Below are 12,884 nucleotides of genomic sequence, written 5' to 3' on the forward strand. Positions count from 1 at the left end.
CACCATCTCTTCACGTCATCCTCTCTGTCTCCATCTCGGGCCTCACTGCTCCTCTAGGTGGGGTCCTTCTCTCCACTCTTCTCCATTGATGATCCCATGGCCCTCTGCTCCTAGACTGAAAGGTTAATCACTCCCCTCCTTGCTATAAAATATCCACCTTTACATTTCCAGTCCTCACAATCAGTCCTGGTAACAATTATTCACCATTGCATCCCAAGAGACCCATCTGCATTTCTTTTCATCAACCCTTCCTGGATAGGCTGGATATTATTCACTGGAGACTCTACCATCCTCGCCCTGTGGATCTAGGTTCCCTCTTGAAAGCTTGTAAGCCAGTCACTTCTTACCTTTGTATCCCTCCCCCATTTTTGGGTAGCCCATGTTCAAGTTGCCCATCCCTATCTACTCTTTGTGTGGAGGGGGTGGGAATAGTTCTTGCAGCAGGGATTTGTTTCCTCTTTTGAGATACTGCATTTATAGGTGCAGGTCCAGTTTATCAAATTGTATCAGATGACGCTTTTTTCCTCTTCTTTCTTCCTCGGGTTGAGTTCTGTTCATCCAGTAACTGAAGCCAGGTCAAGTGGGTATCATCTGTAAGTGTGGGTGTTCCTGCATCTGTCCGCCCTCTTCTTATCAGTTGGTCGCTTTGCTCTCCACTCTAGTCCTCTGTGGCTGTGTCATTGACTCTGAGCCCATGAGTCCCCAGGTCTTGCCTTGCTGCTGGCCAACCAAGTCTCCACCCGGGTTCACAGTAGTCTGCTGAATGATGCAGGGCTTAGCTCACCACTTCATTGATGTTCTTTGGTCACTTCTCTTTATGGGTGATGTGCGTGGTCGCCAATCAGAACGTGTATTTCCATTGTGTCTTAGTCTTGGAAGAGGATTTGCACTGAGAGGACCCAACCATTTGCCTTGATGTCTCCTGGGCAAGCAGCTTGCTTGTTCTTGTGGTAACAGTCGGACTGCCCTTATTGTTTTATATTTTTCCTATAGGTCCTTCTTTCAAGAAGTGTCTTCTGGTTTAGCCTTTTATTATTGATACGAATGTATTGTTTCAGGTATTCTTTCTGTTTTTGTCATTTGTCTCTTAATTTTGTTTATGGTAGTTTTTGTCATGCAAAAACTGATTAAGCAGTTCTTTATATTATAGTATCTGGCTTTTCATTCATAGTTAGAAAGCTTTTCTCTACACCCAAATTAGGGAGAAATTCTTGGTCGTGGTCTGACATTATGTTTCTCATTAAAATTCTATAGAATGGTCCATTTTTATTCTTTCTTCTGTTTTATTAAAGTTTTTATTAACATGTAGTACTTTCATAGTCAGAAAATAAGTTAAAATATGTATGAATGGAATTTCATTGTTCTTTAGAGTCTGATGTTTTTGAAAGCAAGAGTTGAATGTTAACTGGACCATATAAAATTCATAAGGACGAAGCACACATATCTTTTCTGGCTTCACAACGGTGGGAGAAGAATAAAAATTAATAGTCCAGGGTTTCATCTATGAAGTGAAGGTCAAACATGTTTTCACTCTCCAACCTGTTTATTAAATCTAACAGCAGCCATACCTCCCATGGCACTTTCTGTTTCTCTGCTGGATTTAATCATTCATTGCAGTGGCCACACTGAACTTAAAGACCATGCTCACAGTTACAGAGTTTATTAGGGAAGTTGTTGTTAAGTGCCGTTGAATCGGTTCCGACTCAGAGCAACCCTATGTGGAGTTTCCGAAGAGCAGCTCATGAGCTTGAACTGCTGACCTTATGGTTCAAACCAACCTTGCAGTCCAGTGCATTAACCCACAGCACCATACCACACCAGGACCCCATTAGTGGCTAGGAACTCTGCATAGGGTTTCCAAGGCTGTAAATCTTTACAGGAGCAGAAAAAGCCTCCTCTTGCTCCCATGGACTGGCTGGTACTTTCGAACTGCTGACCTTGAGGTTAGCAGCCCAACTTGTAACCAACTCTTAACCACTATGCTACCAGAGCTCCTTTAATAAATTAGTTGATTAGGAGCAGAGGTGGTGGTGTGCAGTGGAGTCAGTTCTGACTTGCAGTGACCACATACAGAGTTTCCGAGACTGTAAATCTTTATGGGAAGCTGAAGGCCTCATCTTTCTCCCTGGGAACAACTGGTAGATTTATACTACTGACCTTTCGGTTAGCAGTCCGGCTCGTAATCCACCACACTACCAGGGCTCTGCTTTTAGGGCAGTTGTTATTGTTAAGTGCCATTGAGTTGGTTCTGACCCACAGTGACCCTATATAGTGTTTCCGAGGAGCGTCTGGTGAGCTTTAACTGCTGACCTTGCAGTTCAAACCGATTTTAAAGTCCAGCACATTAATCCACAGCACCACACCAGGACTATATAGGATACTATTCATTGGAGTCCTGGTGTGATGCTGTGGGTTAATGCACTGGACTGCAAAATCATTTGAACTACAAGATCAGCAGTTCAAGCTCACCAGTCTCGGAAACCCTATATAGGGTCGCTGTGCATCTGAACTGAAGCGACTGCCCTAACCAACAACAACATTCTTGGATCAGGACAACTAAATCTGAATTGCGCCCACAGGCAAGTCTCTCTCTGGCCCTCAGCTTCTCATGCTGGCCTCTTCCGTATTTGGGCAAGAGTTATAAAATTGTTTGGTTCTGCTAAAAGTTGGCAGAAGCTCTTCACTCTGTGTTTAAGCCTCTGCCTCAAAGTGCTCTGCTGTCTTACTCCATGGGTTGGTACACCCACCCTGCCGTCTCCTGCTGGTGTCCTAATTTTGCTGCCACTTTTCTGTACCACTACTTCTTGTCATTTCTCTTCGTCACTCCAATGTTACAGCTTTTTTCTCCTGTGACTAAGAGGCTCCCAGAGCAGGGACTCTACTCCAAAGGACATGCTCCACTCCTAGCTTTTCATTGTCAGTAGTGCTGAGATTCCCTGTCCACCTCTGGGATGGCTCATTTTAAGCCTAATGGACTAGCAACGGCAACCAGACCCTCCACTTTACCAAGTAAACCAGGGACTGGTTTCTCCTGATAATTTCAGAAATATGAGAGACAAAATCTGGTCATGCTGAGATCTAAGAGCATTCTAGTGATTCTTCCAACACAGATTGTTTTTTTTCTTCTCGTGTTCCATGGTACTTATGTTGTTGTTGTTGTTGTTAAGTGCCAACAAGTCAGTTTCAACTCATAGCTACCCTGTAAAGCCAACCTTGCGGCTCATACTGACCTTGCAGTCCAGAGCATTAACCCACAGTGCCACACCAGGACATCTATTTGTTGTTGTTGTTGTTGTGTGCCGTGGAGTCGGTTCCAACTCATAGCGAACCCTGTACAGGGTTTCCAAGGCTGTAAATCTTTATGGGAGCAGAAAGCCTAATCTTTCTCCTGTGAAACAGCTGGTAGTTTCAAACTGCTGACCTTGAGGTTAGCAGCCCAATTCGAAACCACTACGCTACCAGATACCTCAGATCCTAGATACATCTATTAGTGGGTTTTTATTCATTTACTTGTATGTTCTTACTCAATTACTTAAATGTACTCAGACTTGTATTCTTTATCTTTATACACATCCTGACTTCTAGAGGTATTGTCAAGTGTAAGATATTATATAGGCTGTAAGTATATTTGCCAGCTGAAATAGTGTTTTTTCATTCCTCTTCCAATGTGAACTGGCTTCTTCCTTTCCCCATCCAGAGATCCAGTGCCCTCACGCTGTTTCTAGGTTTCCTAAAGTGACCCTGTACCAAAACTTGCCCACCCATAAAGCAGCTCATAGTTCAAAATTTATGTCCCCAACCTTCCATTAAAGGAGCGCTATGGGTTAAGCATTGGACTGCTAACCTCAAGGTCAGTGATGCAAACCCATGAGCTGCTCCGAGGGAGAAAGATGAGGCTCCCATAAAGATTTACAGTTTCAGAAGCCTTACATAGTATCACTAGGAATAGGAACTGACTCAATGGCACACAACTGTTACCGCCATCACTCACCACTAAAACAGCCCTGGTGATACAGTGGGTTAAGCATTGGACTACTCACCTCAAGTTAAGTGGTTCAAGCCTACCACCTTCCTTCTAAGGAGTCTTGGTGGCACCGTGGGTTTAGCGTTGGACTGCTAACCTTTGGCCGATGGTGCAAATCCACCAGCTGCTCAAGGGAAAAAGTTGAGGCTGTCTGCTCCTATAAGATTTGTAGTGTTGAAAACCCTGTTTAGCATTTCTACTCTGTCTGTAGTGTTTCTATGAGGTGTGGCTTGACACCATGGGTTTTGTTTTTTGGATTGACCCTCTCTCAAGGTGTCAACCCTTCTGTTCTGTCAATGAATAAGTAATAGTGAAAGCCATGAGAGGAAAACAATTTGACCTTAGACTTACGCAAAATTACATTTCTACTTTCATTGCTGGAGTCCTACTTTGGCACTGTGGGTTAATGCACCAGAGTGCAAAGCCATTTGAACTGCAAAGTCAGTGGTTCAAGCTCACCAGTTGCTCCTTGGAAACCTTATACAGGGTCACGATGGGTCGGAATCGACTCCACGGCACTTGACAACAACAACAACTTTCATTCTTAGTTGCCCATCCCTCCTGTATGATAAAAGAAAAGGCATCAGTAGCCTAGTACTTGATTCCCCAAAGGTTGCTAACTCCAAACTTTAGACTCAGAATTATGCAAATCTGGATGATGCAATAAAGATTAAGATCTATCTCTTTGGTACGTACATTCTAATTAGGAAAGATAATGTACACTCATTTAATAATACTTTATTAGGCATCTCCTACCTGGTGTGGTGCTGTGGGTTAATGTGCCAGACTGCAAAGCCATTTGAACTGCAAGGTCGGTGGTTCAAGCTCACCAGCTGCTCCTCAGAAACCCTATACAGGGTCACTATGGGTTGGAACCAACTCGATGACACTTCACAACAATAACACACTAGATACTTAAAAATATATTTAAGACACCATTACAGTCTTTGGAACTCATACTCAGTGATTGTTGTTGTTGTTATGTGCTATAAGAGATATAAACTATATGACTCAACAGAACATGGAGGTAAGAATGTTGGGTAGTTTTTGTTGGGTGCCACTGAGTATATTCTGAGTCATAGCAACCTCATGTGACAGAGTAGAACTGCCCCATAGGACTTTCTTGGCTTAATCTTTACGGAAGCAGAGCACTAGGTCTATTTCCTACCGAGCCACTTAGTGAGTTCGAACCACCAATCTTTTAATTATCAACCCAGCACTTAATCATTGCATCACCAGGACTCCTTTGAAATGTTGTAGTATAGCTAGATTCATAGAAAATTACAAATTTAATCTAATATTGGAACAGTTGGTTTGGCCCCAAATCCCATATAATAATGACATTTTATAGCATGAGATGCCCTTTAGATTTTTTTTCCTTTTTCACTGAAAGCCTGCAAAACTTCATAAGGTGGGAATTGTTTGGTCAGAAATTTATTTCAGAAACTGACTGTATGAAATATATTAGAGTCTAGAAAGACTCTTGATAGGGTACCAATGGGAAGCTGCCACATGAGTTCCTGGACTATATATATGTGTATACACACACACACACACACATATATATGGTGGCTGGTGGCTGTGTGCCGTGGAGTCGTTTCCGACTCATAGTGACCCTGTACAGGGTTTCTGAGGCTGTAAATCTTTATGGGAGCAGAATGCCTCATCTTTCTCCTGCAGAACAGCTGGTAGTTTTAAACTGCTGACCTTGCAGTTCGCTGCCCGATTCATAACCACTACACTACCAGAGCTTATATACATATATATATATGATTAGGGTTTGGTTCAAATTTTATGTTCCCCATCCTCCATCAAAAGAGCTCTGTGGGTTAAGCATTGGACTGCTAACCTCAAGGTCACTTATTCAAACCCACCAGCTGCTCTAAGGAGAAAAGATGAGGCTCCCATAAAGATTTGCAGCCTCAGAAACACTATACAGGATTTGAAAACGGGGTTTCAGATTTACCTTGGGGTTGTGCTTGCATAGTATGCCCAGTATTTGCTACTATGGTCATAGTTGTTATATTTACTAGTCAGAGCAATTAAGTGAAGATTGAGATAAATTATGTAAGACCAAACTTAGTGCTGGCAAAAGGGGTGAAAGATCTGGCAGTGAAAATAAAATTTAAGAAGTCATTTCAATCCATTCATAGTGCAGAGAGAATGCGCAGTACTTAAAGTAACAAAGAAGGATCATAGCTGGGAGAAGGTTTACTAGGAGACAGGAGTTGAAGCTGATGTTGGAGATTGGTAGGATTAATTTAAGGGAGAACTGTGTGACTTTAGAAAAGTAGACAATCAGATTTGAGGCAGAATGGAAGAATGACAGACAAGAAGGTAGAAAAGCACACATGACAATCTAAGGAACTGAGGAGTGTCCAATCAAATTGGAGCAGAATTACAAGTGGGAAATTTTAGTAGGCTGTAGTGAAGTTCCGGAGTCCTGATGTGGCGCTGTGGGTTAATGCGCTTGACTGCATAGTCGGTTTGAACTGCAAGGTTGGTGGTTCAAGCTCACCAGCTGTTCCTTGGAAACCCTATACAGGGTTGCTATGGGTCGGAATCAACTCAACGGAACTTAACAACAACAAATACTGGAGTTGCTGAATGGTGCAAATGATTAAGCAGCACTCAGCTACTGACTAAAAGGTTGAAGGTTCAAATCCACTCAGAGGCACCTTTGAAGAAAGGTCTGGAAATCTCTGTCTGAAAATTCAGCCACTGAAAACCCTGTGGAGTACAGTTCTACTCTGACATGCATGAGGCCATCAGGAGTCAGAGTCAACATGATGACCACTGCTTTTTCTTTTTTATTGGTAGTTTCGAGAGGCAAGGTTTTGGTATTGGTTGAATCCACAATGTGCATTAATGTTGGAGTTTATACTGATGAGAACTAAAGATAAACCACTGAGGATTTTGATAATTGTTGTTGTTAAGTGCCATCAAGTCAGTTCCAACTCATAGTGACCCTGTATAGGGTTTCCAAGGAGCATCTAGTAAGCATGCAATTCAAACTGACCTTGCAGTCTAGTGCATTAACCCGAAGCGCCACACCAAGACTCCAAAGATATTGGTAATAATAAATGTGTTATAATCACAATGACTTTCAGAAAGATTAATTTGTAGAGAATATTTAGAGTGTACTTGAAGCAGGAATCTAAAGGCAGGAAATCTAGGTATGAGGCAATATAAATTTTCTGTGCTTGGAAAGGAATCCTGGTGGTGTGTATGTGCATTAGGTGTTGGGCTGCTAAGCACAAGGCCTGCTGTTCAACCCCACCCCCTGCCTCATGAGAGAAAGATGAGGTTGTCTACTGTGGTAAAGATTTACAGTGGCAGTGGGTGGTAGGGTACAGAAGACTCGCTCAAGAAGGATATCTGCTTCTCCCTAGTCAAGGAGAATCAAGCCACCCAAGTTCACACATACACAGTAATACTGTCAGAATCTGAACCCAAGACATTCACTTTCTACAGTTTACGCTTTTCCAACACTAATTTGAGATCAAAGTTCATAAAAATGAAAATGGGAGAAATTTGGTGATTGCAAGGTTTAAGACAAAATGTAAAAGAACACTTTCTTTCTTTCTTTCCTTCTTTTCCTTCCTTCCCTCCCTCCCTCCCTTTCTTTCCTACTCTAACATGCTACTTCCCTAAGCCTTTGATACCTTTTTCTATAGTATACCAAGGCAGGTCTGACATTTCAACTTGCTTTATTTTATTTTATTTTTTAGGGAACCAGAGATATCCTTTTTTTTCTGTTTTTTTTTTTTTTTTTTTTTTTTTTTTTTTTTTTTTTTTGTAACCTTTTATTGTGACTTGAATGAAGGTTAACGACCGATGACATCATCAGCAAAGCATTCAACAAATCATGTGCTTTGGGTTTCTTCACAATGATTATAATCCCCTTCCAACAACAACATTTGTTCTCTTCCTCCCTAGGCCTTTTTATTTTTTCATCTTATACTTCACAAATGAACAAAGCAAAAATATTTGATGTACACATACAAAACAAAAACTATAAATTCATTTAAATGTCCTAAGGGCATAATCAGCAAGCCAGCCTCCTGCCCACAGGCACACAGCCTTACTCAGTCCATGGGCCTAGAACCCACATCTGCTCTATTTCTAAGGGGGCATTTCATAGTAGCCTTTTGAAGCCTCCTTCAAAAAGTTTGTGAAAAATTCAATGAAAAGATAATGATATCATGACTAATTGCAGCTGTCATAATTGTAAAGGTAGAAGTTTTATAACAAAAACGGGGAGAAGTTAATTTTACAGTCCAGAAACAGAGGACCCTAGGACCATCAAGGGAGAAGAGCATGAGGAATGCTGGACCCTATCCAGAGAAGGAGCGACACCAGAGATGGAGGCAGAGATGGGAAGAACATGAAGAGACATGGCAGCTGAGGACTCCACACTCATGGAAAGAGAAAGGCTGTGTGTTGGTAGTCAGGAAGCAGGTTTTCAGAATGTGCTCTTTGGTTGTTTAAATTATTATATATTCCTGAGTGTTTTTGTGTACATACCCACCCCCACCCACCCCCCAAAAAAGAGGAAATAAAAGCAAACACTATTGAATAGTGAGATTGGCCCAGGATTGAGCAGTGTTTCATTTTCCTGTGCATAAGGTCGCTATGACTCGGTACCACCTTGATGGCACCTAACAGTAACAACAATTGAATGATGATGCACGGAGGAGATTATAACCAACGCAATGAAACGATGGTGTAAAACTGATGTTCTCCCATGTAAACTATCACTCAATTCATAATAAAAACTTAAAAAAAAAAAACATAATGGGAACAAAATTCAAAATTATTTAAAAAAATAAAAATTGGGTTTACTTGTCAGAAAGAGACTGGAGTAACCTGAAACTATGACTTTCAACCACCCTTCAGGTCTGGAAATGAACTTGTCCTCTTGGTCCAAGTTTCAGCCAAGCAGTTGATGGGTTTACGGAGGGTGGGAGGAGACAACACTGGCAAGGTATGCTCACCATAGAATGGTCAATTATTCAGAATCAAAGGACAACATTTCCTTAAGGACAAAATTGAGAAGGGATGGAAATAGGAATCACAGGGAGGAAGCAGGAAAACTGTTGTTGCCTTGGAAGGGATTGTAATCATTAAGCTAAAACTAAGTGTGTAATTTGTTGAATATAGAGTCTGTAAACCTTCACTGAATTTACAATAAAAGGTTGGAAAAAACACAAGAAGAATGGAATTTTTCCATAAACTTTTTGAAGCCCTTCATATTTGTGGTGGTGGTTGTGTACCACTGAGTTGGTTCCATTTCATAGCTGCTTTGTATAGGACTTCCAAGGCTGTAAATCTTTATGGGAACAGAAAGTATAATTTTTCTCCTGCAGAGAGACTGGTAGATTTGAACTACTGACCTTGTGGTTAGCAACCCAGCACATAATCCATTATGCTATCAGGGCTCCTTCCTCCTATATGTAGAAGTCCATTTTCAGAGAATTACATAAAATTTGATAGCAATGAAATAATGGCTTCTGCAGCTTTGTAGTGATGGCATAGCAGATTAAACCAGTTACTTGCTATGCAAAAATTTCATCACCTTTCTAACTATCTAAAAAGTGTGTGTCTAATCCAAGTTTTGCCCTCGGATTCACCACTTTTCTGCTTAATTAGCTGCTTGTGTTTTTTCTGTGGGTTCTTTCATGTTACTCATAATCCCAAGGCTGCATATTTGAAGCCAGCTATCAGCTCGAGGCATATGTGTTTCTTCTCTCTCTTGTCTAGGATCAAATTTGTTATTCATAATGGATTTTTGTTGATTTGGGGAAAGGCAGAAGATGACCATTGAGTTGACATCTTCTCATTTGCAAAATAAAAGCATTGGGCTTCATTCCAAGCAAACCTGATAAAAATGAACAGCAGCAATAAACTTTGTTTTGCTATTTGAAAATCTTTTAGTTCATAAATGCTACTTGTTTAGTGCCTTAAAGTTTTGGCTAGCCTTTTGACAGAATTCACCAGTTGTTTTGTGGGATTTTTGGGGTTTTTTTTAGCTTTAGAAATGTGTTTTTTGTTTTGTTTGTTTTTCCCTTTTCAGACATGTATAGCATAAGGGAAAAAACCATTTCATCTGTGTGTTTTGTGTTTTATCCTGACTTAGGGTATCATTGCAGAATATAACAAAATCAATGATGTAAAAGAAGACGATGATACTGAGAAATTTAAGGAAGCCATCGTGAAATTCCATAGGCTGTTTGGGATGCCTGAGGAAGAGAAGCTCGTCAACTATTACTCTTGCAGCTACTGGAAGGGAAAAGTCCCCCGACAGGGCTGGATGTACCTCAGTATTAACCACCTTTGTTTTTATTCTTTCCTTATGGGAAGAGAAGGTAAGTTGTCTGGAGAGAAATTTTGGAAAGGCTACTGAACATTTCCTGGGCACATAAACCACATCAAAATAGCAAAACAAAACTTATAGTTACAAATGGGTTGGTGCCATTTTGTGTTCATTATTTAACAAGTGAATTGAATTATCATCAGTTCAATGTATTTTGTAAAAATTAGGCATTAACCAAGCTTACTTGTCAGAAAGAAACTGGAGGAACCTGAGAAGATGGCCCATTACCACCCTTCAGGTCTGGGAAAGAACTCATCCTCATTGTCCAGCTTTAAGCCAAACAGTATATAGGTATATAGGGGAGAGAACAGCACTGGTTAGGCATGCTCACCATGGAATGTCAATCATGCAAAATCCAGAGGGCAACGTTTACCTAAGGACACAGTTGAGAAGTCATAATAAGAGGGTAGAATGGAAGTAGGAGCCACAGGGAGGAAGCAGGGTAAATGCTGTTACATGGAGGACTTTGCAATCATTGAGATGAAACAAAGTGTATTGTTTGTTGAATGTAAAGTGTATTACTTTTTGAATGTAAAACTGTAAATCATCACTCAGTTCACACAAAAAGTTAAAAAAAAAAAAAGTCATTAAGTAATAAATATACACCAAGGTAGATTTAATTGAGTCGATGTGAACTCAAGTTCATATTGTTTATGAACTCACAAATTAGGTGGTTCCAGTTTGTCTCTTCAAACTAACAAACACAACAACAACAAATACTCACAAACTCAAAAGGCCCCAGAGGGATTGGGGTGTGAGATATGACAGGGAAAGGATTACTACGAGTCAGACATTGACCAAGCCTTGTTCTCTGTGTTCAGCCAAGCTGGTAATCCGGTGGGTGGACATCACTCAGCTTGAGAAGAATGCCACACTGCTTCTGCCTGATGTGATCAAAGTGAGCACTAGATCCAGTGAACATTTCTTCTCTGTGTTCCTCAACATCAACGAGACCTTCAAGTTAATGGAGCAGCTCGCCAACATTGCCATGAGGCAACTCTTAGACAATGAGGGGTTTGAACAAGATAAATCCCTGCCCAAACTGAAAAAGAAGTCTCCTAAAAAGGTGTCTGCTCTGAAACGGTAAGTGTTGGAGATGGTGAGTCTTGTAGACTTTAGAAATAAGGAACCCTCCCATTCATGTATTCAATTTAACCTTTTCAGAACAGCTGCAAGTGCTCTGGACACTCTTCTGGATATAGGTGCAAAACTGAAAAAGACTGCTTAAAGGCACTCAGAGTTCTGCAAGTGAGACATAAACAGTATAGTGTAGTAGAAGCTCTGAAGTCCTAAGAATGGAGTGTATAGGAGCACACAGGAGCAGTGGTTAGCTCTGACCAGAAGGGACACAGTGGGTAAGAAAGACTCTTTGGGCGAATGCTTTGAGCTGAACTTTAAAGAGTTGGGAAGAAGTTAGAAGTGCAGATACAATGGGGTGAACGTGAAAGCACAAAGGAAAAGCATAAATGGAGGCAAGTCCCTCACGTTGTTGGACAATGGCAGGACATGGGATAAGAAGATCCCACAGAGGAGCCTGGAAGTTGGGATGTGCCAGTAGAGCTAGAGAGAGAGGGTGAGGGGAAAGTTGATGATCTCTAAACTTTCTAGCTAGAGTGACAGTATGAACGAGATTGCCATTAACTAACTGAGCAAGATGGGAATTGAGAGAAGGAAAAGAGCATGTATGTCCACGTTATATATTGCAATGCGGTATTGATCATGTTGAGGTGAGTTGCTTGCAAGATATGTAGTTGGAAATTAGTCAAGTAGGATTTTTGAGATTTTTAAATCATTGGTGTTTCGTTAGTAGTTGAAATCTGAAAAGAAGTTACTGTAATGAAAGAATCTTTGGTGAATTGAGACACGATTCAATAGAGTGATGGAGGGTAGAAGCTGCCTGCCGTTGGATTAAATAGTAAATGAAAGGTGAGGCAAGGGTATTAGGCAAGTATAGACTGCTTTTTCAAGAAATTTGATGGTAAAAGAAGTGTGTTGCTGGTTTTAGAATGGAAAAGATTTGAATATAGACTGGAATGAGAGAAGCCGATGAGGGTAGATACGTAGGTCAGGAAGGAGGAAAGAGTATGACATTACTAGGAAACCAGTAATATTCAAAGTGATGTCTTGTTGGGCATGGAAAAGGATACTTATGTATCCTGAATCCTCTCTCTTTTTAATTAGTAAGAGTAACTGAGGATGGAATTAATTATGGAGATTCAGGTTAGTGGGAGTTCCTTTCTGCTCTAGGCTGAGATAGGGAAGACTTTTCCAGGAAGAAGTTTAAACTACTCATATGATGAACAGGAAAAGCAACTCATGAGGGAAAAGACTTGTCAATAGAAGACCAAGCTGAGGTTGAAAACCATAACTGTCCAAGAAGTGGACTGTTCATATTATATTTTTCCATATGAAGATTTGCTGAATATTTAGGGAGGACAAGATGTTACAGATTCATGTAGCTTATTTGAATTCTCATTAGGTCTT

At 40.8% G+C, this 12,884-nt stretch overlaps 1 protein-coding gene across 2 annotated transcripts in view; it reads left to right on the forward strand.

Annotated features, from left to right (window-relative positions):
• TBC1D9 (TBC1 domain family, member 9 (with GRAM domain)) overlaps positions 1 to 12,884 on the forward strand; it is a 207,689-nt gene that overhangs the window by 141,564 nt on the left and 53,241 nt on the right. For both annotated transcript variants that reach the window (XM_006872216.1, XM_006872215.1), the window contains exons 4-5: positions 10,164 to 10,392; positions 11,222 to 11,483. In XM_006872216.1, the coding sequence (XP_006872278.1) occupies positions 10,164 to 10,392; positions 11,222 to 11,483 (491 nt within the window). The remainder of the gene's footprint in view (positions 1 to 10,163; positions 10,393 to 11,221; positions 11,484 to 12,884) is intronic.

This window comes from Chrysochloris asiatica, unplaced genomic scaffold (genome assembly GCF_000296735.1).
Source record: "Chrysochloris asiatica unplaced genomic scaffold, ChrAsi1.0 scaffold00187, whole genome shotgun sequence".
NCBI lineage: Eukaryota > Metazoa > Chordata > Mammalia > Afrosoricida > Chrysochloridae > Chrysochloris > Chrysochloris asiatica.